The following is a 27,317-nucleotide window of genomic DNA, read 5'->3' on the forward strand; positions in this document are numbered from 1 at the left end:
GTACTCAGGCACTAAAGCATATTTAATCAACTAGTGGAGTCCCACTTCCGGAGTCTGAACTTTTTCAGTTGTGCAACTACGTGTGTATAATTGTGTGCCTAATTTGTAGAGCTCTGTGTGGATACAAACATTTGGATCCGTATCTGCAATAATTAACTTGTATCCGACCCATGATCAGCACTCCACCTTTTATATGTATCCACATCTGCAACTACACCAGCACCCTATCTTACTGTTAGAGCCCTGCAGAGGTACAAAAATTTGGATCCACATCTGATCCATGATCCACAAAGATGGCAAACGATACAACCGCATCTGTGGAAGCCGATATCAGTGGATTTATAGGGCTCTATTTGTTTGAATGTTCAATTGTCATGGTTGCAAATGCCATCTAGGAAAGTGATCATGGAAATAGCCAATTCTGGACATTTGCACATGCAATAATAATTAATCTTTGACTGCATATGGTTAACAGTATGAGCTTTGGTATGAAAGCCTCTTCCAATTGACTTAAAGGAGTAATTGTTAATTGTTGGTAAGTAGGAGGCTCTTATTCTTGTGAGGTCAACAACTATATGTAGACATGATCACATAAACTAGACCAGTGTATTGCATAGTTAACCTATTTGCAGTAACTGAGGGCACAAGGGTACACAATTATACATGCATTTTGTGAGGGTAAATGTTCACCAAAAATATTAGAAAATTTCATCCTTAGTGTCCTGCACATTATTAAGTCTCAGGTTCAAAACAGGAGAAGAGGTTTTACATGATGAGCAAAGAGGAAATCTTTTTCTAGTCAAAACAGAAGCAGTTAAACTTGTCTTTGCTGTAAGTTGCTCTCTGCATATCTTAGAGTTGTCTAAACCTTCTTTCCCTTAAGGGTGTTGAAAGTGGTAGTGTAACTCTCATGATCAGTGATGAAGTATTTACTGGTCTGAAACTGAATGGCTAATTATCTGGAGACTTCAAAGCACTTTACGAACATTTCTTAACTCTCATAACTAGAGCTGGTCAGAATTTTTTCCATGGACAATTTCAACTTTTGGGTGAAGAATTAAAATCTGAAAATTTTCAACTGGAAACCTTTCACTGAAAGCTGAAATTTTTTATTTAGAAATGCCACCATGATGCTTCGTGGCAGTTGTAGTTTGGGTGTCTCCTATTCCCATTCTCTGCAACGGGCTAGACTCCTTGGCTGAACTACATTTGGAGATGCAGTCTGGCCAGGGAGCCTGGCCCATCGAGGAGAATAGTGATGTGAGACAGCTAAACAACAGCTCCCAAGAGACCTCATGGCGACATGGCCAAATGATATTTTAAATTTCAGTATATTTGTTTTTTCCATGAAACATCAACATTTCCTGCAAAAAGCAGAGTTTTTGCAAAATCTTTCTGTCAAAAAACTCAATTTTCTGTGTCCAATCAGTTTGAATGGGAGATTTTCCAACAGCTCTATTCACAGCACCCATTGTGCAGCTGCTTTTCTTTGGGCTTGGACAATGTCTAGCACATTTTGGGTGCTTCGTCCATCGAAACAATGACCTGGGAGTTGGGGGAGTATCTAAACAGATTGACAATATGCCTTCCATTACAAAAGGTGCCTGAATTCCTTTAGATTGTAAAGACCTACAGGGCAAGGGACTTTGCTGTTCACTAATCTTTTATTTGAGGGTAGAGGGCCAGAGGTACATAAAGAAAGAAATCTATCACCCTATCCATGGTGGGAGGGGCCCCCTCCCTGTTTGCTTGCACTCTGTGTTCAGGTTATTGAGTGATAGGGCTCTGGGGTGTCAGTACACTGCGTGGGCATGCAGTGTGGCACATGCATCGCCACTTTGGCCCCCAGCCCCCTGGCTATGCACTCTGACTGAGGCACTGCAGGGGTTAAAGGTGCACACAACCCTGGGTGGACGGCAGCCGCCCTAAGGGACCGGAGGAAAACTGCAGGCGTCAAAAGCGCGCATGCGCGCCTATCTCTTCTCCCGTCCTCCTAAGAGCCGCCCGCCAGAGGCAAAGAACATTCGCGAATTTCGCGCAGACTCAGTCCGGACTCGCCTGGAGGGGCGGTAACGTGTCGCTGGAAGCTGGAGCGTGTGTGTGGGCGCGTGGAGCAGCATGGCTGAGGGGCTGGGGCTGGGGCTGCTGCTGCTCTTACAGCTCCACGTGCAGCTGAGCGTGCCATGGGCGTCAGGTACAGAGCAAAGGGCAGCGAGCCTATTACGAGTACTGAAAAGTAACTCAGGCTGGCAGTGGGTGAGGCTAGTGATAAACAAGAAGCACTGATACATGGCAGTCAGGAATAAATAACAGGCAAAGTAGTACTAAACCTTCAAAGTGTGACAACGCTTCATAAGAGAGAATGACTATAACTTAATACCTATGGCATTGAATAGATAATGTAATAAAAACAAATGGCGAGTAGTGCATACAATAAATATTGTATTTATTATCTTAATATTATCTTAAAATTATACGTATCATAATATAGTAAATAATACTCAAATAATTGAGCAAACATATTAAAGTAAAAAAATACCTACCTCATAATAACTATAATGGTGAGCAAGCCATAAATATCTGAGAGTTTGTAACAGTGCTTCATAATAGATAATGATTATAATGGAATACTGATGCAATTTAATAGATAATGTAATAAAAACAAATGGTTAATAGTGCATACAATAAATAAGTATAATTTTAATATAATCAGTATCATAATATAATAAATAATACTAAAATAATTGAGCAAACATATTAAAGTAAAAAAACCCACCCTATTATACTATAATGGTAAGCAAGCCATAAACATTCAAGAGAGTTTGTATTTGTATAGGGGAGAGGGAGAGGAACATTTGATATGAAACAAGATTTGAAGGGGGAGAAGAGGAGGTGTTTAAAATTTCACTGTATATAAAGTGTGCAAAAAGAAAAAATAGTGATGATTTTAGCCAACAAAAAAAATTAAATCACAACAGTTGTAAAGATGGAGAATCTGTATCTGTCTCAGGAACAGAGGATCTGTATCTATTTTGCATATTATGTTCAAAGATACTAAGATTGTGACCGTATAAGCTGCCCCAGGGCCTAAATTGAGGGGTGACAGAGGAATCACCTTCCCATCACTAAATCATAGCCTCACTTGTTATGGTCGTTCATTCCTCACACAAGTAATGTGTCCAATCCACCACCCTCATTTATTAATTTATTTGCCTTATTTTTATAATACCATACCCCATTTACTTTTGTGTGCACCTTCAGGACCATTGTTTGGCTTCCCCTCCATTTAGGAATTGTACAAATAAAATATTGGGGTTAGTTGCCCACAGTATTTTGCACAAGGCACTTAAAAAGTAAACAAAATTTGGCTTTCTTATTGAAAAAGGGACTATCTTCCTGTGTGTCTGGACTGTATCTACTGTAAAGGGACCTTGATCCTGATTGAGACCTCTGGGCATTACTGCAGTATAAGTATTAAATAATAGTATGTATGATCAGTTCTTGAATGAGAACCATGTTTCTAGTTTAGTTCTTAAGTCGTGCTAATGAGAACTTTAAACGGTAAGTGGCTTTGATTTTGGATGGAGGCTGACGATTGTGACCCTGTCTACACTTACCTCTGAGATTCGGCGGCAGTCGACGGGAGTTATGCAAGCTATGCAAAAAACTTGTGTAACTCTCGTCGACTTCTCTGCTTCCGTTCTGTGCGGCGTCTTCACTGCACTGCACCGACGCAGTGCTACGCCACTTGTGAAGGTGGTCTTAGTACGTCGATTTCTGGATCGACTGAGCGGGTCTTCACTGACCACTTAGTCAATCCAGAGAAATCGATCTGACAGCGGCGACTTTGCTGCCGTCACTGTAGCCGTAGCCTGTGTTGCCTAATTTAAGTGAATGCAATTGAAGAGTGTTGGTTATAGGTATGGTTACTCCTGCTGACTGTAGTTCTGGGTCTTGGTTCGCCTCTTAAAACAACACTGAACTCCCAGTCTGCATACTGTGATACAATCTGGCTAGTGTGTTCGTTGTATGTGCTCCCAGAGATACATGTTTTTCAAAATTATAAATAAAACAAACTGCATAATCTACACAGTGCAGGCAGATTTCTCCTCTGATACCAGCATAGCAGAACTTGATGCCAAAATTTCCCTCTTTGCAAGCCTTGTCCAGCTGTCCTTGTTTTAGGGGCCAGTCCCATTTAAATCACATCGAAAAAAGGCTGCAGCATGAAACCCTGTACATGTGTTCTGAGTAAAGAATTTTCCTATTAGTTTTCCTGTTTTACATTAATAGTTCTGCTTACAAGGAGCATTCAAAAATATTTACGATGAATTCAGACATCTGCACATAATAATTTTTGTAGTTCATATAACAGTAGTTTGGCTTTAAACTTTGTTGTCAGAAAATTTGGAGAAGTGGATCAAGCTCTGATATAAAACAGATTTAAACCAACACTATTTTGCAAGTAAGGGTTTTGATGAAAATTTAGGGAACTGTTTTCTCCAAGGGAGTCATTAATGGAAATTTTATGCATGTGTATTTGAGGGACAATAATCCCCTAATTTCCACTAATAGTAACTAAGCCCTTCTGTTGTACCCCTCCTATGAGATTCACCAGGGGCCCAATCTTATGAGGTGCTGAGTGCCCTCAATTCTCTCTCAGCTGAATCGTAGAATTGAGTTCATTAATTAATTAAGCCTCATCTCAGTCCTGTGAGATAGTGAAGTAGTATTATCCCCATGCATCTATAAAAGTATCACAGATGAGACTCAAGATCCAAAATATTATTTGTATTCCAGTAGCTCCTACAGTCTCCTAGCTAAGCACTGTACAAACATAATGTAAGAGACAGTCCTGGACTCAAAAAGTTTACAGTCTAAATAGACAAAGGAAGTATTAAGCCCATTTTACAGATGGGAAATTGAAACAGACTAAGTGACTTTACACAAGGTTACAAACAAAGTTTATGGAGGAATTCAGAATTGAACTGGGTTCTGTTAAATGCTAGGTTACTGCCTTAACCACAGGACCATCCTTCCTCTTGCCTAAAAAGGACAGGTACTTTAAAATGCTTGCTTTATCAACTCTAGAATAGGACATCAAACTAAGTGAAGACAGTTTTTACGAGTCAGATCTGGTCCATTTCTCTCTTTATGCAGTGCTGAGCTAGCCACAGAAATGATGTTTAGCATGCATTTGAAGTGCGGTTTTACGATTAAAACTAGAAAAATACCATATGTCAGTTGAGAACAAAACCAAACAGGAGCTATTTCTGCTAACCTGTTCCAATGACGTATTTACTAGCAGAGAAAGAGCAGTGATTCTGTCTGCTAGCCATTCAGTTCATCTAATGTCATGAGATCAGACTGGCAGTAAAACAAGTAGCTTCACTGCATGTGTATGTACATGTACCTACAGAAAGAGCTCTCAGAGGGGGGTATATTGTGGGCAAATACCTCTGGGGAGTGCCTCCACTACTCCTGCCTCTGAAAGAGCACAGCACAGCACATGTTCTCTCTTCCATGAGGCCAGCCCTCCTTTGATGAAATTATGCTGAGATTTTCAAATGAGCCTAGGACAACTAGACACGGGATTTCAGTGTCCAGATCCTTTCCTTTGAAAATTCCAGACCTAGCACTTAGGACAAGGAATGAGCATGGCCTACTTTTTGCAGATGTGTGAGGGTGATGACGGCGCTTTACACGCTCGTCCCCACTTGTTCATGGCTCAGGCTGTTATTTAGGTATGGTTGGCTTGGAGATTTGTAATAGGATATAGAGCTCTTCACAGTTAGTAGCCATCCCAGCATGGTAGGGGCTGCCTGTTTTCCATTTGATGGCTGCACAGTGATCTAAGCAAAAAGAACTGGTGGTCTCAGTCCAGTGCCTGTTGGACGTATATCTACATCAGGAATTTTAATCAGAATTGGCTTCCTTATTGGCTGTTGAAGTTAAGGATTCAATGAACATGGAGAATTAACTACCTACTGGCCACTGTTGTGGTGCTTCGTGGTTATTGTTTGAGGCACATAGAGGAGTAGTGTGCAGGTGAGTTTGCACTCCCATTGCCCAGTGCATCCCTTTTCTGTGGACAAATATAAGATTTCACAGTCCCATTTTGTCAATAGGATGCCTTTCATGAGCACTGCTTGTGTATCAGCATTTTGTTGAACTCCAAATATAGACACAATGAGAAACTTGAGCCTTTGTTTCCTAAAAAAATCCAGTCTCAGTGATTAAAAACCCCCAAATGTATTATTTAACATAAAATTCAAATGATTAAATTGAAGTAATTCATCATCAAAAGATTGCAAGTGCATTTTTGCTTTGACTTGAAACTTCTTAAAAAGCCCGACAGGTAGCATGATTTGCTGAATCATAACTAAGGGATAATGATGGTTTGTGATGTACCCACTTTTCAATTGTTTAGTAAGTCCCTCTTTGGAAAATAAGCCTGTTAAAATGTGATTATGGTCAGATAGAATTAATCCTAAAGTTCTGCCTAGGTGCAGAATGTGGCTGGGACCCTAAGGCTACGGCTACACTGACGGTGGCAAAATCGCCACCGTCAGATCGATTTCTCTAGATCGACTGAGCGGTCAGTGAAGACCCACTCAGTCGATCCAGAAATCGACGTACTAAGACCACCTTCACAAGTGGTGTAGTGCTGCGTCAACGGGAACGCGGTTCCCATCGGCGCAATGCCGTGAAGACGGTGCGCAGAAGAGAAGCAGAGAAGTTGACGAGAGTTACGCAGGTTTTTTGCATAGCTTGCGTAACTCCCGTCGACTGCTGCTGAATCTCGGAGGTAAGTATAGACAGGGTCTAAGAGCCGCTAGAGTTGATCAGAACATTTTTGTCACAACATTTTTTGTCGAACTGTTGTTTCATAGAGGTAAAAATGAATTTTTTGGAAATGTATCAATTTCAACTAAGTTTTGAATGGGAGGGTTTCTTTCTGAGGTTCAGGGTATATGTGCCAGTCACTTTGAACTAGAGAGAGAGAGAGAGAGGAATAGAAAACCTGACCTTTTTCAATTCAAAGATAGATGTTTTAACGCTAGTTCATTTTTTGAAAACATTGCAAAGATTTTGTTTTGGGTCCAGTGCAGAATGAAAATACATTTTGAAATGTTGAAAGTTGTTACGAAACAGCATTGTTCTCTGGCCATCTCTAGTCATAACTAAAATAATTATCAGATGATGGAGGTTTGCTGGCCTATGTGAGGCGAGCTGTTGGTTTCATTGCCGTTATCGAGCACAAATGTCCACATTAAAAAAACACAAAAGGCTTCCACAACTGACACCCTTCTTGACTGTCTCAGAGCGGAGGCTGAATAGGCAATGGAGATTGAACTAGACTAGTGATACTCAGATTGACGCTTGTGAGCTGCAAAGGTTCTTTAATGTGTCTCCTGTGGCTCTTTGCAGCGCTTGATATTAAAACACCGTGACTTAATTATTAATCAATTGGAGTTATTAACCAATCAAGATGCTTTTACTATGTTGTTAATCAATTGTAGTTGATAAAATAATACTTGGTCAGTGGTCAGTCATTGTGCTGTGAGAATATATATATATATATATATATATATATAGTAAATGAAACAACGGATTCACACTACTGCAGTTCTTTTGGATAATGTTGATTGCTATTTTGGCTCCTGAACCAGTGAGATCTCAGTATCACAGAACTAGACTCTTAACCCTTGCAGTAGTCCAGCAAGTCAGAGTATAGGCCTGGTGGAGGTGTTTGTGAAGAAGAGGAAGGAGGGAGAAGGAGGAGTCTTCATGGATGTTAATCTGTATTTCACCACAACTGAATTTACTAATCAGAAAAAAATGACAATGATAAAATGACTCACATTTGCAAATAAGATTAATAGTATTAAACTATCAGTTCTCAGATTTACAGTACAGGCTGAACAGTAAAATAGACAAAAATGGATCATTCAGATTGCTGAGAAGCTGTTTGCAGGAGAGAATAGGCTCGTGTTTACTCAGGGTATGTCTACACTGATGGCGGCAAAGTCACTGCCGTCAGATCGATCTTTCTGGATCGATTGAGTGGTCAGTGAAGATCTGCTCAATCGATTCAGAAGTCGATGCTGTAAAACCACCCCGTCTAGTGGCGCAGTGCAGTGAAGACGCTGCGCAGAAGGGAAGCACAGCAGTCAACGGGAGTTACGCAAGCCACTCTGCATAGCTTGCATCACTCCCGTTGACTGCCGCTGAATCGTCAGGTAAGTGTAGACCAGAGCTCAGACATCTGCCTGAAGGATGGGAAGAAGTATATTTATTCTCTATTTATTATGAGTTAGTCGAAGTCAGCATCTTAGATTAATTTTGTATGCTTTTTCAGGGACATTGTGAAGTGTAAATTATAAAAATTGGAAAGGTAAATAATTGAATAGGGGTGAGATTAGAGAAGTTATTTTTGTATGTAAAATTTGTTCCATATCTGCAACTAAGACGATATTTAAGAAGGTAAAGAATATTCTTAACTCTCCAGCCTTATCAAACTAATGAACAAATGCCATTGTTGTATGATCATGACAAAGGTTTCTTCCAGTGAGTGTTTTTCCCTTGTTCAACAAAAGAATAAGAAAATCTTGTAGTAATTATAGGAACACTGTCAGAGTTAGGTTTTAAACACAGCATGATAATTGTCATATTTGATGGCATTTGCTCCAAGTATTCAGCCCACAGTGCTTTATTTATTCATTAATTTATTTTCTGCATTCTGACTTGATGCGTGCTTGGCTATGTGAGTGGAATGTACAGCATATATGCGAGTGTGTGTATGCACATGTGCTCTTTGATTTGTCAAGTGCTCAGTAAGTCTGCTGCATCATTAAGTTTTGTGTTTAAATTGAGCATCTCAGCAATTATTGGTTTGAACAAGAATGCTGTGAGCTTTCAGAGTGGAAAAGTGCCAGTGACAGACTATTGATTTTAGGGGCTAAAAACCTTTAAAGTGTACCTTTTTAAAATGGTGACATGGAAATGTTCCGGCAATTGGTGGCAGATCAAAGAGCGATGGTGCTTTCTGTGTGTTTGGAATAAGCATTAACTGTTTTAAAAGTGGAATATAAAACTGTAGCCAAAGATAGTAGCTGAGATAAAAATACAAAAACGAGTGGGGGACAGGAAGCCTGGATCATTTGCAGGAATTTGCGCATGGTTTGGTGGCATTTGGTTTTAACAATGGTATTGCAAGTCACAAGAGTGTTCATACCTTTATAAATCTTTAAACGGTCGGACTTTTCGGAAGCGATAGATTGCAAACAGGCCTTAAGTCTGCAGTGGTGCCAGATATACAGTACAGAGGAGGCACTTTACAACTAATTAGGAAAAACCCAGGAGCAGTTTGGAAATTAATAATTTACCAGGTGCTAAACTGCATCTTTGCATTTTCCCTAAATATATAGACATTTTTTTCAAAAAGCTTCTGGTAGGAAGTATAGCAAAAAACATGTTCAGCTGAACATTGTGTCTGAAATAAACTTGTTTCTGTCTGGAGAAGTTTTGCATATGGCAAGATAATGGTTTTTGATTTTTAATTCCCTAAAGTCAAGTTGAGATTGAATTGTCCTCAAGCGCCCTGCTGGCACTATTGGCAGGGGAATTGTTATTGCATGGAGAGAAGACGCACTGGGACATGGACCGAGGCACTGAGATACTGCAAACAATATCGAGATACAGAATTATTAAAAATCACTAACGTGTCAGAAAAGGTAAACATTGTGCCTTGTGTGCCATTTTAAAGCTTGTCTGCAAAGACCACTCATGTTGATTTTATTTCTAGTCAATATACTAGTCAGTATTTCTTCTACATTGTTGATTAATTTGATCTTTTTTTTCCCAACCTGAGAATTACTATACATGTGTTGCCAGGTGCTCTTATAAGCTATATACAAGCTTTTCTCTACATGTTTCTGCCAGTTACAGCCCCTGCTGTTCCAATTTTGTGCTTTTTTTAACTACATTGTGCAACTTATTCTGAAATGTGGCATCAGAGAACTACTGTAGCTTGGGACAACTGTTGTTTTCACATGTAAACTCTCTTGGGATTTGAGCAGACCTTTAGGTGTGTCTGCACAGCAGCTGGGAGACAGACATGTGGTAGCTCTGCTCAACAAGCTAGCGTGCCAAAAGTAACAGTGCGGCCCCAGGCAACTTTAATTTCTGACATTTCCTAACTTTTGAGTGCTTGGCAACCATAATTGTTTTTTAGTTTTTTTAATATTATGACATTAAACAATATTCAGTGTTTCACAAGGTTTTTTGTGCTTATAAACACTGTACATGACAGATCTGATGCAAATTTTCATATTACTTATTGCTTTTTCAAAATCATTATAACACTTAGCAGCTTCATGACATCTTCTCTCCAAAGATCTCAAAGCATTTTACAAATATCAGTGAAGACTCCACAAGGAGGCACAGAGAGGTCCATGCCAAAGAGTTTAATTGCATGAACCTAAAGTTAGGCACCTGAATAAATGGTCTGATTTTCAGACATGCTGAACACCCACTGTCCACAGGAAGACAAGTCACTTATCTAGGTGCCTAAATATGTAATTAAGTACCTAACCTTGGGCACTGTAGTTGAAACTTTTGGCATAAGTGACTTGCAGAATGTCACATGATGAATCTGAGACCTTCAGGAATAGAATACAGAAACTCCTGGCTTCCATATCTGATGTCTAGCTTCTAAGCAATGCTTCTTCCCTTCAATTACAACAATTATACCCAAGAGAATTGTTTTCAGAATGGCACGTAGGCTTTCATAAAAATTAGAATCAACATGTGCTTATTTGTTGCGTTCAGGCAACAGACCAGTTATCTTCATGTGTAAGCGTGGTGGGCACTTTGCTAGAGAATAATACGAATGCTGTTTAAAGAAGCAATAGAAAATCATTGTAACACCTCTCTCAACCTACTGTACCATCTTCAGCACAACCATAGTTCATCATGTTAAACAGAACCACTGAAATCTAGTCATGCTTGGCTAGCATAAGTTGATGAGGGCATGACACTTATCGGTGGCTGTCTCCCTCCACCCACCTTTTCCATTATGATTGAACCTGAGTAGGTGTTTTCGGCCCCAGGAGCATTGCTTCCAGAGGTCCTTTGTCAGACTTGCTGTCAATGACTCACTCTAACTTTGTGTCTGTCTGACTTTGAGTCACAGAGCCAGAATGCATAGGGGAGGGGAATTCAAGGGAATGCCATGTTTGCTGCAGAAGAGAGAAAAAAAATTAAATATCTCTAGGGATTTGAGAGAATATTTCCTCTAAAATCAGAAATGAGAAGTTTCTGATAACACCACAAAATCTCTGACGCAACGACTGTGATTGCTTTAGTGAAGTGAGTCCCACAAGCATATTGCATAATCTTGCAGTATCTCCCATGATCTTCATGCTTTCAGGTTGCATTTTTAATCAAATCTTGGCCTGACCAAAGCTGACTATGTCCCTATTAAATGTGCATGATTCTCCTTTTACTTACACTGCTCCAAAAATAGTGTAACTCAATTGACTTCGTTGGGATTACTCCATATTCTCACAGGTGAAAGTGACAGAGGAGAATCAGGTTCTTTGACATACTTTATAACCTGACTCCTAGACAGAAGCATAACGAGTGAGAAAAGGATGTCTCACACAGTGATGTTTAAAAAAAAGAAACAATAGATGAACCTTTGTTTTCCTTGGTCCAGGCTTGTTAGTTAATGATTTAAAAAATGATGTCAAGTTTTTCATGCCCTAGTATAGTCTCAGATGCAGTACCTTCCTAGGGAATGATGTAGAGTTTGTAGGCTCTCCAGTAGCTCTTGGCCATGCTTTTTTAAAAACACTGATCCTGAAAGAAAAATAAATTAATAAAACAATGCTCTTTTGTTGTTGAGGTGCATATCTCTGCCTCTTCATGCAAATTAAATGCCTCTTTCATTCTGATGTTCAAGAACTCTTTAAAAATCCATATGGTTGGGTATAGATTGCACATAGATATAGATTAGTTTGCTTGTTTATGATGTTTACTACCAGCTGTGCTGTTTTCAATTCTGGCATTAAATGAGTCTAATGCATATTGTATGTCAGTGGGCCAGAGTCTACTTTGTGCTATTGAGCAACCCTATTGCCATTAATGGAGTAGCAGTGATATAACTGGGAGCAGAATTTGTCCAAATGTGTGTATAAGGCTATGCTATCTAGTGGTTAAAGGGATTGGAATTCAGAACTTCCTGTTTTTCTTCCCAACTCAATCATTGATCTATTGTGTGACCTCAGGCAAGTCACTTAAATTCTCCGCGCCTCAGTTTCCACATTTATAAATTAGGGATAATACTTTTTCTTAGGATGCTTATGAAATTTAGCGTCTGAGATACTTGGATGAAAGCTGTTATACAAGTGCTAATTGTTACCATACACAAATGTGTTTATAAAGAATTGATCATTTCCACAGAAATGGATTTTAGGGTTGCCGCTGGGCAATTTCTGGATTGGATTAAATAATTTGGAAGATCTGACTAATTTTGCATGGTCAGAAGGGACACCAGCAGACATAACAGCACCCTGGTAAGAAGCTGATTTGAGCAGTATTCTTATTATTGCATAAATTCATTTGAGTGTGTAACATCCTAGAAATGGTTGTCTAGAGCCAGTAATATTTGTATAACCAAATTTCTCTTACCGCTCATCTTAATAAATTGGAAACATCAGTGTCTCTGCTAATTCATTTTTATAACACATGTTGGGCACACTTTTTCTCATTTTTTAAATTGTTTTTCATGATATTAAAATTTAGAAGATTTAAAGATATCCTGAGTAGAGAGTAAAATGAGGTTACACATTAGATAACTCCAAGGAGGCAGAGTACAAAAGAAAATTCGTTTGACTATGTCTTAAAATTCTGTTCACGGCAGAAAATATAGGCTTGCATCCGGTAGCCCAAATGCATAGACTAAAAGAGTTGTTTTGCAGAGTTTCTGGGTGTAAGAATGCAAGGAGTCTAACTTAATGCAAAAAGAGGAATATAAAGAAATGGGGTGAGATCCTCAATCCCATTCCAGTTTCCTTATGCCAAGTAAAAAGGCCAAAGCAGTGTAAAGGGTCTGTAATCCTTGGATCTAGCCAGGAAGGGGATGATTCACCTGGTACAGGAACTGACAAAACAGCCATTAGGCTGCTTTTGAAGGACCCCCTCACAAGCCCTAGTGTCGGGGAGGTGCTGGAAGTGTGTGGAGCGAGATGAGCAGGGAGGCTGCTGTTTCTTAGATAGGATCCTATGGCTGTCTTAAATTATGCCAGCAGGTGCTTCATTCTCTGCAGCACCCAGGATTGGGAGGATGAAAAGGTGGGTTAAGAGCACCGTAGAACCCCCCTACCTGTCTGGTCTGCCAGTCTTACAGGCACAGTGCAGATTTGAGTCACAAGATTTTACTTATCATATTTAATTGCTAAGACACTCTTCTGTAAAATTGGTCCCCATCTCTTCCCCAGATATGAAGGATACAATGAGATCTGCTGTTTCAGGGAGAGAAGCCTATTTTAAAACTTGAATGCTCTACAACAGAACACAAACTTGAGTGTCCAGATGTAAAGAATGGAATGAAAACTTACCTCAAATAGAGCTGGTCCAAACTTGTCAAATTTTGCAATTAAAAAGGAAATTTTTGCTGAAATTTTTACAGTTCCTCACCCCGCTGCCCTCCATTTTCCCGTCAACTATAGCGCAGATTAATTAAAAAAAAAAAAAAAGAGGATTTACTGTGCCATTGTAATGTAATTATTTCTTTAGATTTTTTTTCTTTAAAAGTGATTTTTTTTATATTCCATTAAAATTGAACGGAAAGGCTTCGGATGTCACGTCCAGCCCAGCCAAACACTGCGTACTGTGTGAAAATTTCCAATGGCATCTTGATTGCTGTGGACTGTAGTGCCAAGACCCATTGGATCTGCAAACGAAGTGCAGGTCAGAATTTACACATGCTTGTTTAATCCATTGATGTCTAAATCAGGAGTTTCCCTTGTAAATGTACCGTTTAGGCTTCAGTCCTGAAACTGTTACTTACGCAAGCAGTACTTGCTTTTATAAGTTGTCCCTTGGAAGTCAGTGAATGAAGGTTTGTAGGTCTAGGCGCTTAGTACTCAGGGCTTGCCTATACTAGGTTTTGCTGCTTTAACTAAGGCCTGATCAACACTAGAAAATTAGGTCAGTTTAACTATGTCTGTCAGGAGTGTGAAGAATCCACACCCCTGCACTGCATAGTTAAGACGACCTAAGTCCCTGTGTAGGCAGCACTAGGTTGACGGAAGAATTCTTCTGTCGGCCTAGCTGCCCCCTCTCTGGGAGGTGAATTACCTATGCTGTCGGCATACATAGCGGCTGCACTGAAGCGCTGTAGCGTCGCAGCTGTAGTGTTTTAAGTGTAGATAAGCCCTAAATCAGTATAGTGCCCTGTAGCACACAAGTCAGGATGCAGTCATACCTGTATAGCGTATTTGAGCTCAGGATCTGAAGCACTAGCAGGCCAGATCTACAACTATAGACCTATGTGAGTATTACTACGTTGCTCAGGGGGTGTGAAAAAATCCACACCCCAGAATGACATTGTTATACCGACCTAGCTCCCTGCATAGATATTGCTATGTTGACAGAAGGGCTTCTCCTGCTGACATAGCTCCCACCTCTTGGGGAGGTGGATTAACTATGTCAACAGGGGAAGCTCTCCCATTGGCATAGTAGCATCTTCACTAACCTGCTACAGTGGGCAGCTGCAGTGCATTGCTGTAGCACTGTATGTGAAGACAAGCACTCAGTAAAGGCACCTTTTATATCAGTATAACTGTATCCACACGTAGGCTTTTAGCATTATAATTGTGTCAGCAAAAAAATCACACCCCTAACCGACAGTTAAAAGTAACACTTTCAGGTGTAGACTGGTCCTTAGCCCTAGTCCTTCTGTGATCAAGATCTGAAAACAGTCAAGCTTTTCAAATGGAATTAATTTGATATTCTTAATGTATTAAACAGGGACCACACGTTACTGTTGAGTCTAGAGCTTGTCTGCATTAGAGAAGTGTACATTTTAGTCTGCACTAGCATGTCATGCACTTACTGGGCCATGTGTAACTTGCTGGTCCTCACTAAAAGTTCCTTAGTGCACGTTTCAAACTGTACTATGTTAATGCACACTAGGGAACTTTAGCAGGGTCCACGACGCTCTGTTATGTCGTAGCTTTCTAAACTGTTGACATGACAGAGCACACTACAACCATATCTAGCTCTTACATAGTACCTTTTCATTAGTAGATCTGAGTATTTTACATAGGAGGCCAGTGCGACCTTTATTTTACAGATGGGGAAACTGAGGCACGCAGAGGCGAGAGACTTGCCTAAGGTCACCCAGCAGGTCATTGGCAGAGCTGGGAATAGAGCCCAGATCTTCTGAAGGCCCTAATGAAGAAGGTAACAAAATGTACTGTAGGTTGACTAAGGGCTTGTCTACAAAGTGCTTTAGTCCACACCAGAGGGGCCTACTCATCAGTTTATGAATGCTGATCCCACATAGAGCGAACCTGCAATTTTCACACAGCCACTTACAATATAGTGTAACGGAGATGATCCAACCTCATTCCTTGTTTCTCCTGGGGCTCATAAATGGAAAATTATGGCTAAGGCTAAGGGAAGTTTATTTGGGCTTAAATTGTCTGGAAAGTTAAATTGCACAGCTTTACAATTGCCATCATTTAATCTTTCCAGTCAAACAGAAAAGCTTTGTCACATGCCACCTTACTGTTCATTCCTGCTCTGCGATGTGCATTACTGTACACTGTGTCATGTGAAACCAGGCTCTGGTAACGCTCAGATTGAAAAAGTTCACTCCTGTGTAGTACAGGACCAACATGTGGCCTCTATGCTACATAAATCCCTATTTTTGAGGACTTAAATGGTACATTGGTCTTGCATTTGCACAGGAGTGAATTTCAACCAGTGTGCAAAAGGAAGTGGGGGAACTCAAGTAATACTGTTGCATAGGTTTGAGCTCAGGAGCGCTGCACAGGCAGAGTGCATGGTGAAACTGGAGAGCGCACAATTGCACTGGTCTGATCAGAACCTGGGTTCGTTGCTGCCTGTCACTCTTTTCATAATGTTCCCTTGTTTGGATGGAACGGCAAGACATCCTTCATATTAATTCATGAGTAGTGCATGTGTCAGCTGCTGCCAGGGGGGAAAAAATTGAGAGCAGTGGTTTTTGCCAGAGATCTCCTCTGAGTTGTGCATTTTGGAGCATTGGCTGCAGGGCAGGTGTGGGTACATTCCATTTCAGGTGGTCAACTGTATTTTATTGTTCTTCCCTTCTTCCTTCCTCCTCACAAGATGCTGAACGGTATCAAGAACACAAAGGAAAGATACTTCTCTCGCTGCCTAGTGTTCCATCACAAGTACATGAAGATTTGAATTCTGCTAAAGAAGCCTGCCTGGAGCTTAGGGAGAGGTGCACAGGAATTTCTACATGGAATAATGCATATGCCCTTGCCCGGGGGACAGTATTGTTGAAAAGTGAGGAGATCAATTCCTATGCTTATGTAAAATCAGGTAAGTTTTGAATTATTAGAACAATCTGTAGATCAAACCCACTGCATCACATGACCACCTAGAAGCTCTGAGTGAAATTCTGATCCACTGATATTCATGGAACAACTCTTATTGACTTCAGTAGAGTCAGGATTTCACTCTCTGTCCCTCTTGCATAATGTAGACGAGCAGAGAGAGGCTGTTGCTGATGTCATTGTGATCTTAGTATTGGCTGTTAGGATAAGAGCAGTGCCGTGGTTATTGCTTCATCCCAATATCTTGTAGTATTTTCCTGAACGTGTGTCCCATTCTCCAGTGTTATATGATCATAGAATTGAAGACTTTGTGGGAATGGCAGTCCAAGCTTTTGTGAGTTTCTTTTGTACCATTCAGTGAGACTCCGTTAGCCTGACAAGCTGCAGAAGTGTTACCAAAGTGTAAGGAAAAGACAGACACCTCAGGTTTCTGTCGGGCACGTGTGACCTGCTCAGAATTGATTACACGCTCTGGAATTTTAAGTCAGATCTTTAACGTAATTTGGAGAAATCGTTGCCCCTTTTCGATCTGAGCAGCTAATCAAATTGCAGGTTGGAAGTAGAAGTTGACGATGGAGTCTGGTATTTTCTTTGATGCAATCTTGTTAGTTTACCAAGACTGTACAAAGTGCTGCTCCTCTGAATGCAGGGGGAAACTGAGAACAAAAGGAGCGTTTTTTTAGCTTACAGCCCCTGGCCCAAAAATTCTCTCTCAGGCTTTTTCCAGAGTCAGACTGTGCTCAAAAGCTAGCACATAGCTTTCTTGCTTTTGCCTCCGCCTCTCTCTCTCTCCTCACTTTCTCTCTCCCCCTTCCTCCCTCCCCCAATCTAACAACAGACATCATATCCATTGGAACCTGTCCACCTGGTGCTAGGTTCTTGGCACTGGACAGATTCTGTTAGGCCTTGTTTTAGGTGTGGCCCTTCAGTATTTCATACAACTATCTTAAGTGAAGGGAGTGTCAGTGTTCACACGTCTGTTTGAAAGAGGTTTTAACTAAATGCATAACAGGGTTTCACCCAGCTATAACAATATTGTTATGTGTATTATTGTTGGTGGTTGTTGGTATAAGGCAAAGTTGCAACATTTGGCCAAAATCCCATATTGGGGGTTCTGCACAGCCTCACTGTCCTGCAGTGAGCACCACAAGGCATTCTTTAAGGGGTGAAGCATCTCTCCCACCCTGGGCTGGCCTTTGAGAGGCAGAGCCCTGGCCCTTTATGCTCCTCGCCCCCTTGCCTCCTTCTCTGCAACTAGCTTCCTAAAGGGATCAAGCTGGTGGTAGCCTTTGAGTTCTCTGAGTGTAGGGTTGTCAGTCTGGGGAGCCCCTACATAGGCTACCTAAGGGAGAGGCCCCTTATTCCCTGTCTGACTGTAAAAGTTAGCCACAATCTAGCTGTAAATTTGTATCATGGCAGACTGTGTCCCCCTGAAATCAATGACAGTGTTGTTTTCTGTCTTGTTCTTAGATTGCTCCATGGGTTACTTCGGAAGGGATTGTTCCTCTGTGTGCGGTTTGTGCCACAATGATGATCTGTGCAATCCCTACACGGGAGCTTGTAATGATTTCCATTTGTGCAGTGTTCAGAGTGCACCTACAGCTTGTGAGAGAGGTACATAAGCATCAGTGCTTTACATGGGGCATGTTTTCCGAACGTAGTACAAAAGTTTGAATGTGAGCGATTGCCCTTGTTCTTGGCATACACAATGTTGCACATGTTCATTCGTAGCAATTATTTCCCTTTGCCCTCCATTTTTTCAGTGCTTAGCTAATGCTCCTTCTGTCTGATGTCAGTAAACAGGACCCTCAGGTATAATTACTCCTTTGTATTTGACTAGCTATGAAGAGTTTGTGGTGCCCTCGTTTTTCCGGTTGGTCATATTGGAGTGGCAACTGTTATTACTTCAGCATAGAGTCTGCCGCCGGCTGGCTTCAAGCAAGGGAGAAATGTAGAAGATACAGAAGTGCAGATCTGCTGTGGATTGAGAGCCCAGAAGAAATGGTATTTCTTAAAATGGGTGGGGAAATGTAAACAAAAAAGACTGTTTCACACAAGTATTTTCCATGGTTTGACATGCTATAGTATTTATGAAATGTGATCTTAAAAATATCAAATCTAATACTTTAGCCATTAGGTGGGAAAGTACCACTGTAAATAACTGTTTCATTCTTTCTTGTGTCACTAACAGAATTGGGTGTTCTCTGTGATTCCATCTGGGACCTTTTGGATTGGATTGAATAGCAGGCAGCAAGATTCTATATGGATTTGGTCAAATGGGAAGTCAGCAGCTAAAGAACTCGAGTGGTAAAGTAGCGCATGACCTGAACAGGCATTTTGAGATCCAGAATCTTAGCTGGTATGAGTTGGTGTAGCTCCATTGAAGTTAATAGAGCTATGCAGATTTTCACCAGCTGAGAATCTGGCCCATAATATCAGTAAAAGACAAAACAGAATTCGGCACGTTGAGACATTTCTGCCCTATTGTTGCACTGAGGAATGTACAGTACGAAGTGAAGCCAAAATTACAGCAGTTGCACATTCTAGAAAAAACATACAAGAGCTAGTGAACATTTTTCAAATTAATTAAATGTTTGAATTTTTTTCATGAATTTTTCTTCATTTTCAACAAGCTGCATCAACCTGGAGTCATATTATCAATGTATTGAAAGCTGGAACACGTCTAGAAACTGTCATGAGACACTGCTGAGTTTGTGAACTCTCTCTGTCTCATAAATAGAATATGTACAATGGATGGACACAAAGCATACTGTGATAGCCAGAGGCCGCAAATTATTCATGTCCAAATATGTCAATTCGGTCCCTTGAAATGTATGGCAAAGAGCAAGAACGAGGGAGGCTACAGAAAGCAGAAATAGAGGAAGCTTGAAAAGATATGTGGCTCATTCTGTTAATATAAATATATGGTGCTCTGTTGACCTTAATGTTATACAGACCAAACCTATCTCATTGTTTCGTAGGCTGTGTGTTTAAATGGCTGTCCAACACAGCTAACGTTTTAAAATAGGTAAATCTTGAGGGATGCGAGTTCTTCCAATGTGAGATTCCGTGGTCATGTATTTTGCATTTCAGGTTATCCATGAATGGAAGCCCATCTGGAAGATGTGCAGGTATCCAGTCGGCACCCAGAAGTATTTTAAAGTTAAACTGTGAAAATGAGTTCAGATGGCTTTGTAAGAAAGCTGAATGTAAGTTGCAATAAGGGAGTAAAGGGAATTTTTTTTTTAAAACCCTTTTTTGGGGGAAAGACATTCTAAGTATGAGACTAGATTAGAATACAAATTAACTATATAACGTCTCTTTCATGCAAACCTGCCCTAACGTAATTCAGTGTTTAAAATGACCATAGAGATTATCAGTATATAGTATAAATTGTGGAAAATGGGGTTTAAAGACTGCAAAGTAGGGGAGGAAATGAAAGCATTTAGTCACGAGTAATACTAAGGTGGCGAGGAACCAGAAACTAGACAATGGAGGAAAGATTTGAAATGAGATGGAAAGTCAGTACAGTGGAGAGATACATCAAGGTTCTAGACTGTGGGAGCTGCAGAGGAGAAGGTTCTTGCACCAACCCTAGCCAGACAGGGAGAAGTTGTAGAGATGAACCAATGGAATAGGAAGATGAAAGCAAAAGGCTTGTTAAACAAGGTAGCTTAAGTCCACAGAGAATAATACTTGGCTGGATCCTCAGCTGATATAAATGGGCATAGCTAGGGTGACCATATTTCCCAAAGGGAAAACGGGACACCCCCACGTGGGGCTAATCAGCTCCCTCCCCCTCCACGGGGCTGGCCTAAGCCCTGCCTCCTCCCCCGTGTGGGTCTGGCATCATTGCTCACTGGAGCCCTGTCTGCCCCCTGCATGAAGCTGGGGCTGATGTCTGCTCCCTGAGCCCTGCCTGTCCCGCTCCCGAGACCTGCCTCCCTCCCTGCACGGGGCTGGCATCACCACTTGCCCACCCCAGCATGTTTCTCCACACTCCCCTTTTTTGACAAAAGTGGGAATTTGTCCTTTTTGCTCTTGCTAATGAAAATGGTTCTCTTGAGAAACAAAATCCTCTACATTTTTGGTATATTGGATTTCCAAATTCATAAAATTAGTTTAGGCGTATATCAGTTTACACAATAAAACATGCATTTTCGCCTCCGACTCACATCTAATTTTGCTGTATAATTTGTCTGTATAGTTCTGTGCACTTTTTAGTAACACATGCATATACACGCAAACTGGCTTTCATTGACAGTGTTTGAAAGTGATAATGCAGCTAGAAAATACACGAGCTAATGACTGTGGCAAAAATCACACATCCAAAACTAAACAGTATTTTGAAAATTTAACCTGTATGTCTTCCAAAAACACAGTTAGTTTCACTGCATGGATTTGTTTTTTCTTTTCTTTTGTATTTTGTAGCGCCAAACATTTTTGACGTGTATCTTAGTCGGTACCTGTCAAGACCATTTTCATCAGAGAAGATGTACAACTCCCTCCATAGTGCTAAGATAGACTGCTTATATGACAGGAACTGCACAGGAGTAGTAAAAGTCTCTCAGTACTTCAGAAGAGTGGCAGGAATTGATGAAATCCACTTTGCTCCATTGACTGCTCCCTCAAGTGCTATTTCGTATGTAAAACGTGGTATGTGTCACACTTCCAAGCACAATTTTGCTGCAGGTATAGAAGAATGATAACTATGTGGTAAATTGCACTAACTTTTCACCTATATCTGCCTCACCAGCCTACAGTGGTTTAAGCAAGTTGAAATTTTCATCAAAATTTGCTCAGTTTTGGAAAATTGAATTTTTTTAGCAAAAATACTTTTTTTTTTAACTAGCCATTTTTAATAAAAGCTTTTTAACATTAAAAATGAGTTTGTTTCTTGTTCTTGTGATTTTGTTTTTTGCATTGCCAGTTTAGAGTGATCAATTACTCACATAGCAGGCTTTTTTCAAAATAGAAATCATTTCTGAAAATTTTCCAATTTTGAAAAATGACTTTTTCTACTTAAATTTTTTTAATAAAAAATTTTGAAAAACCCAAGGAGATGAAAAAACTTTCAAATTTGCAGAAATTATTGTAAATTCTTAGATATTTTTGGCTAGGTTTACCAAAGAATATGTATTTGTTGGAAAACATTCCCTAAAGTAAGTGCCTGGTTCTTCAGTCATTACTCAGGAAGATTTCCCACTGAAGTCAGAACCTGAGCATAGATTGCTCACATTTTAGACAGTTGCTTAAACATATAATTTTATAATATACACTTAGATAAAAGCAAAATACAAAATATTTCTCTTCTTCCCTCCCAATTTTGAAATATTGACGTTTCATGCAAACAGAATGTTAGTTTGGGTAACTGACAGTCTCTGGGAGGCAGTAGTCCCTGTCACTGGTATAGAAGACTGTTTAGAACTGCATTGTTGAATTGATTCATTACAGTAAGCAACTGAAAGCTTCCTTCAAAGCCTTTGACTCTGATTCTTGGCTCTAGAAGGAGAGTGTTGACTGCAACTTATGTAAAAGTAACGTTAAGCTCCCCGAATTCTGGGGTTACTGTGTGCTGGACTGATCTCTCAGCGTATGTTAGAGCAACCTGAAATCTGTTTTAATGTGCATTTCTTTCAGTGGCAGGTGGGAATTGCTGTGATTCAGGGATGCTATAGCTATGCCTCTTTTCCCAGTCCACAGGGAAAGGGGTGATACAGGAGCTGCTGCATTAAGTGTATAAAATCTGAGTTGTGCTGGAAGAGCGGCACTCTTATTGTTGGCTGTCCTCCAATACATGAAGGGCCCAATTCATTGCTGAAGTCACCTTGTGCAGCCATTTGCCCTAGTGCAAAGTGGATATAAACCTTTCTGATTTGGTAGCATTTTACACCCCACTTTCCACTGCTGTAAATGACTGCACAACAATTAATAGGGCCCATAATCTTTTAACTGATAGAGCGTGCAGTATTGATCTATGCATATGAGTAGGTGAACCTAATAGTTGGGTCTTGAAATCACCAGCATGGTCATGTGACTCAAGAAAATACATCTAACAAGAATACTTCTTAAAAATAACTTCCATTGCATCTCAGTAAATAACCCTTCTGCTTACAGGCTAGGAGCTGGAGTTCCTGAGGAGGTAACGCTCTCTCTGAAGTCAGTATCAAGTCTTTTATTAGTAACATTTTAGGTAGCTGCTTAGCTATATCACTTCCCCTCTACGTTTAACTCTGGTATATTGGTTGTTCTTTATACAGAATGTTCTTTGGGATACTATGGAGAAAACTGTGCAAGAGTTTGTCAACCGTGTCCTGGAAACTTCAGATGCAATTCAATAACTGGCAAATGCCCAGAAAAGTTAATGTGCATGGACAATTTTAAAGGTGAAATTTGTGAATCAGGTACAGTAATATTAACTGCTTGGTTTTTTTTTATTCACCTTTTCTGTCTAATATGTATAGTGCAGACACTAAAACATTTTATGAATTCACCTGTCCAAGGACATCCTGGATTTTAAATGCTATAGTGTGACCTGCAGACTGTTGTTTTGGAAATCAAAACGAATTATTCTCTGAAAATACCGAGATGGGCTAGCTTCACAAAAGGATTTAAGCACCTAACTGTCACTTTAGGCCTCACTGTGATTCCCAAAACCCCAGTTCAGCTGCTGCCAAGCCTTGTAGGGGCCTAAAATCATTCAGCACCTAAATTTTGCGGTAAAAGTTTCCTAAATGCCTATGTTTCTCTCTCACCATGTGCATGGCAGCCCCACTCTAAGCATCCAGACGCCTTTCCCCAGGCCAGAATAGTGCATGAACTGGAGGAAGATAACGAGATATCGTTCTTGCATCTGACGAAGTGGGTTGCAGCCCATGAAAGCTTATGCCTGCAGAAATTAAATCTGTTAGTCTTTAAAGTGTTACAGGACTCTCGTTGTTTTTGCTGTATACAGACTAATTTCTTGGTGGAGGTGTAAAGTATTTTAATGTCTTTGACAGAGTATGTATTATTTATTTATTTTATGGTAGTGCCTCGGAGTCCGAGTCAAGGATTAAGGCCCCACTGAGCCAGACACTACAGATAAAGCTTTTTTATTCACCTTTTAAAAAGTGCATAAGCCTTTCTTCAAAAAACTGTGCAACTCCTCTGGAAGCTTACAGCATATTTTTTTTCAACTAATGGCCCATCTCTCTGTTTATCACTACTCATGGTATAGTGTCTGTTCATCCTGGATGATGCATTGTGCACTTGATGTAACAGGTTTATGCATCTTTCTACATTCCTTTTGCATTTAATCTTTGTTTGCAGGAATCACCAGTTTAAAGTGCCCTCAAGACCCTACATGGTGGTATTGGAGTGGAAACTGCTATTACATAGAAAGGAAAATGACTATGCCATGGGAGCAGGCTCTGGCCCAATGTGCGTTTTATAAGCATGCTAGTCTTGTCCAAATGGACAGTGCCGAAGAAAAGGTATTTTTGCGAAGGGGAGGAGTTATTTTCATTCCAAAGAAAAGCTGTAGTTTGAAAGTCTTAATTGTATTTTGTATTGTCCTTTCAAGCTTGAAAGTTAAATTTCTCTCTGGTTACTCTGTCCTCTCCTTGGGGAATGCTTTATTTCAATGTATTTCTATGGCAGCAGAGCCAACTTTGCTCCCTCTTTGTTTGCCAAACGGGGCTTTTCATTAACTTCCAGGCAGGATTTGAGAGACAAATTGATGAGAAGAGCTTTTGGGAGTTTTGGCAACAGCAGGAAATTGTTACTGTTTCAGATGTGGGTGGCTTCCATGCTGGAGGGTGGCAGCTGGATTGGTTTGTCAAAGCAGCAGTCTGGTTCCTGGCAATGGACTAGTGGACACGGTGCTAATCTTGCAGTCAACTGGTAAGGAGTTAGCCGTCTTAATTATGAAAATCTAGAAGCGGAGGAGCTAGCAAGTGGGTTGACTTTATATGCATGGCTGTTTCATGTGATCAACTGATCTTCCATGGATTGAAGTGCTTCCCCAGCTATCCTTGTTCCCTCCCCTCAATCGCTGCTATAGCCTGGTGGAGCAAAGTATTTGAGTCTTGTTTCATTTTAACCATAGTAATTATCATGTTCTCTGTATTTTAGCATTATCTACAGATCCTAGAGCTGACAGTTGTCTAGTAGATTTGGTGGGCATAGAAATTTCTGTTAAGCAGGAAAATGGAAGACATTGAGATGTGCTTTTATAATTATAAGTGTAACAATAATCTTCACAAACAAAGGGGTAGATAACACCTGGTTGAAACAACTTTATTAAGCAATACAAATAAAGTAGCTGTTAGACTCTTGAGTCCCTTTGTGAATCTCGACCTTCGTCCTTGTCTACACTGGAGACTTGCCCCCACTTCTGCCATTGGTGCCCAGCCCATAGTATAGCTGCTTCACTGCAGATCCCTAGCGTAACCCACGGGAAAGCGCTATGACATCATGATTTACACTACTGCAACTTAACCTGTTAGCCTCCACAAGTGCGAATAGCAGATTTGCAGGTCAAGGAGATGGTGTGTGTTCAGTTACACTGATTGCTGGCCATTGGAGCAAATCCACAGTGCAGACATGGTCTTACATTGCTTAAAAGTCAGGCTTTTAAGTGAGCACGGATAGACTGACAATGAAATTCAGGCCTCTTTGTCTCAAAGGATGTTTGCTCCACTGTCATGTGTTCCTTTATTGTGGGAGGATGAAACAGGGACAGAAATTAAGATTAGTCCCAAATCTAGCAGAAATATTAAAGCTGCAAATGTATTCTTGATAGTTTTGTTGTATAGTTTTCCTAGCTGCATTTTCTCTGCCTTCCAAATCCATCAGAGAAAAGTTTTCAAGTCACTTTAGGTGGACAAAGTTTTAAATGTCACTTGTACATTCTCAGGTCTTCATTTTGCTCCCCAATTCATACATTTTAGACTCTGTAGGTATTCTGAGGATGAACTCTGTTTAAATTACTTTAATTATTGTGAAGAAACTCTCATACTACTCTCACATTTCTGTTCTGTTTCTTTGTTCACTTTTTGGTCAATGATTAATGAACTTTAAATCCGCTAACACTGGGTATTCGATAACCAGCCTTTTAAAAATAAAGTTTTCTAAAAAAAATATACTTTCGGAATTATTTTGTGGAAGTTCTATGGCATGTGTAATACAGGAGATCAGACAAGAAGATCGTAATGGTTCCTTCTGTCCTTCCAATCTATGAGTCTGCATCTGTGCATTTGGCAGTTTCAATAAGAAACCTTCTGGAATTAAATACAAAAATAGCAGAAAATGCATTTGCACTGAGCAATTATACTCATGAAGAAAGCACCTGAAATCAACATGGGAATTATTGAAATGATAGAATAACGTTTTGCATTTGAATGAAGATTGATGTGATTTCAGCATGAATGTTTCTTTTCCTTTTGGATAGATTGACTCAGTTGAATGCTTGACCTACTTCAGATCATATTGTTGCCATTATTTCTGTTCTTGTATGTAGCAAATGGGTATTGATGGGTTTATTCTGACTTTTTTTGGAGTAATTACATTTTCAGTAGTTTTCAAAAGAGCCAATTTAACAAAGAGGAAAGAGGGTGCTTCTATTCTGATAGCTTCTTGTTTCGTAATAAAAGATCAATTTGCTGGGGGCATTCTGTATATTTCTGATTGCATAGCAGGGCTAATGAAGGGATTGGCTGATTGCTTTAATAATATTCACCTACACTGCCTTTTTTTTTTAAACAGGCTTTCAGACATTAAAAGGGGTCATAGTGGATGTGCTCAGATGAAGAAAGGAGGAGAACTTATGGCTACTAGTTGCTCCACACGCCTACACTGGATCTGTGAAAAACAAGCAGGTGGTGATTAAAAGAACCAATAGTTCTATCTAGCGCTAACTGTGTAGGATCTTATACTATGCTAAAAGGTATCTTATCTGATTGCATATTGCTACCTATGTATTACACCAGGGGAATGCAGATTCCAGAGGTAGCTAACTCTGTGTGCCAGGTCCTCAAGTTATGTTAAATGGGTTTAGCTCATTGATTTCACAGGAACTATGCTGATTTTCCAACAGCTGAGAATCTTGCCTGTAATCTCCACAATGTAATTTAAATTAGGAATTGTCGTGTAAGAACAGTTTAGAAAAATGTATCAACAAGATACTTTCAAAACTAATTCATGATATATTTTAAGATGACCATGAGATGTGTCCTACTGATGAACCTCAAGGAGTGATATTGAGTTACCGCGTACATGTGATAAATCATGTTGTGGTTTAGATTTGACTTTATACATGGTAACTGTTGAATAAAATGAAGTAATTGTGTGAAATTCCTCTGGTGTCTGCCGAAGTCTCCAGTTGGACTGTATAAAATAATCCTTAAACTTGTGCTGCTGGGGAAGTTCAGCAAAAAACATTTTTTTTCCGGTCTAAATGAAATGTAGATTCTCCCTGCAGGTCAAGCTTTCTGGGTTCAGACTACAAAACAGTTAATGAAAAGTAAGGGTACAAAATAATAATTCTGTACAATGTGGCATGCATCAGAAATTGGTGCATTAACCAGGGAAAAACCACGGCTGAATGGAATCTTCCTTGCAACCTGCACTCTCTCTCATAAAATACTTAATGAGTAGTCATTAAGGCCCAATTCAGGAAAACATTTAAGCATAAGCCTAAACTCCATCACTATTCAG

At 40.1% G+C, this 27,317-nt stretch overlaps 1 protein-coding gene across 1 annotated transcript; it reads left to right on the forward strand.

Annotated features, from left to right (window-relative positions):
• Positions 1-1,965: 1,965 nt before the first annotated feature.
• On the forward strand, positions 1,966-26,836 carry LOC137165979 (uncharacterized). Its single transcript, XM_067567534.1, has 7 exons — positions 1,966-2,069; positions 19,713-19,828; positions 21,051-21,275; positions 22,880-23,023; positions 23,931-24,094; positions 24,394-24,503; positions 26,367-26,836. The coding sequence occupies exons 1-7, from the start codon at positions 1,966-1,968 to the stop codon at positions 26,488-26,490; spliced, it is 987 nt and encodes a 328-aa protein (XP_067423635.1). The 3' UTR covers positions 26,491-26,836.
• Positions 26,837-27,317: the final 481 nt, after the last annotated feature.

Source organism: Emydura macquarii, unplaced genomic scaffold, assembly GCF_026122565.2.
Source record: "Emydura macquarii macquarii isolate MOO-44397 ecotype Brisbane River unplaced genomic scaffold, CSIRO-AGI_Emac_v2 contig_2768, whole genome shotgun sequence".
In the NCBI taxonomy this organism is placed as follows: Eukaryota; Metazoa; Chordata; order Testudines; family Chelidae; genus Emydura; species Emydura macquarii.

Coding starts and splice junctions, on each gene's coding strand:
- LOC137165979 (XM_067567534.1), top strand. CDS start 1,966: ATGCGCGCCTATCTCTTCTCCCGTCCTCCTAAGAGCCGCCCGCCAGAG. Junction 19,829..21,050: donor GCTTTGTAAGAAAGCTGAAT/GTAAGTTGCAAT, acceptor TGTATTTTGTAG/CGCCAAACATTTTTGACGTG. Junction 21,276..22,879: donor TATTTCGTATGTAAAACGTG/GTATGTGTCACA, acceptor TTCTTTATACAG/AATGTTCTTTGGGATACTAT.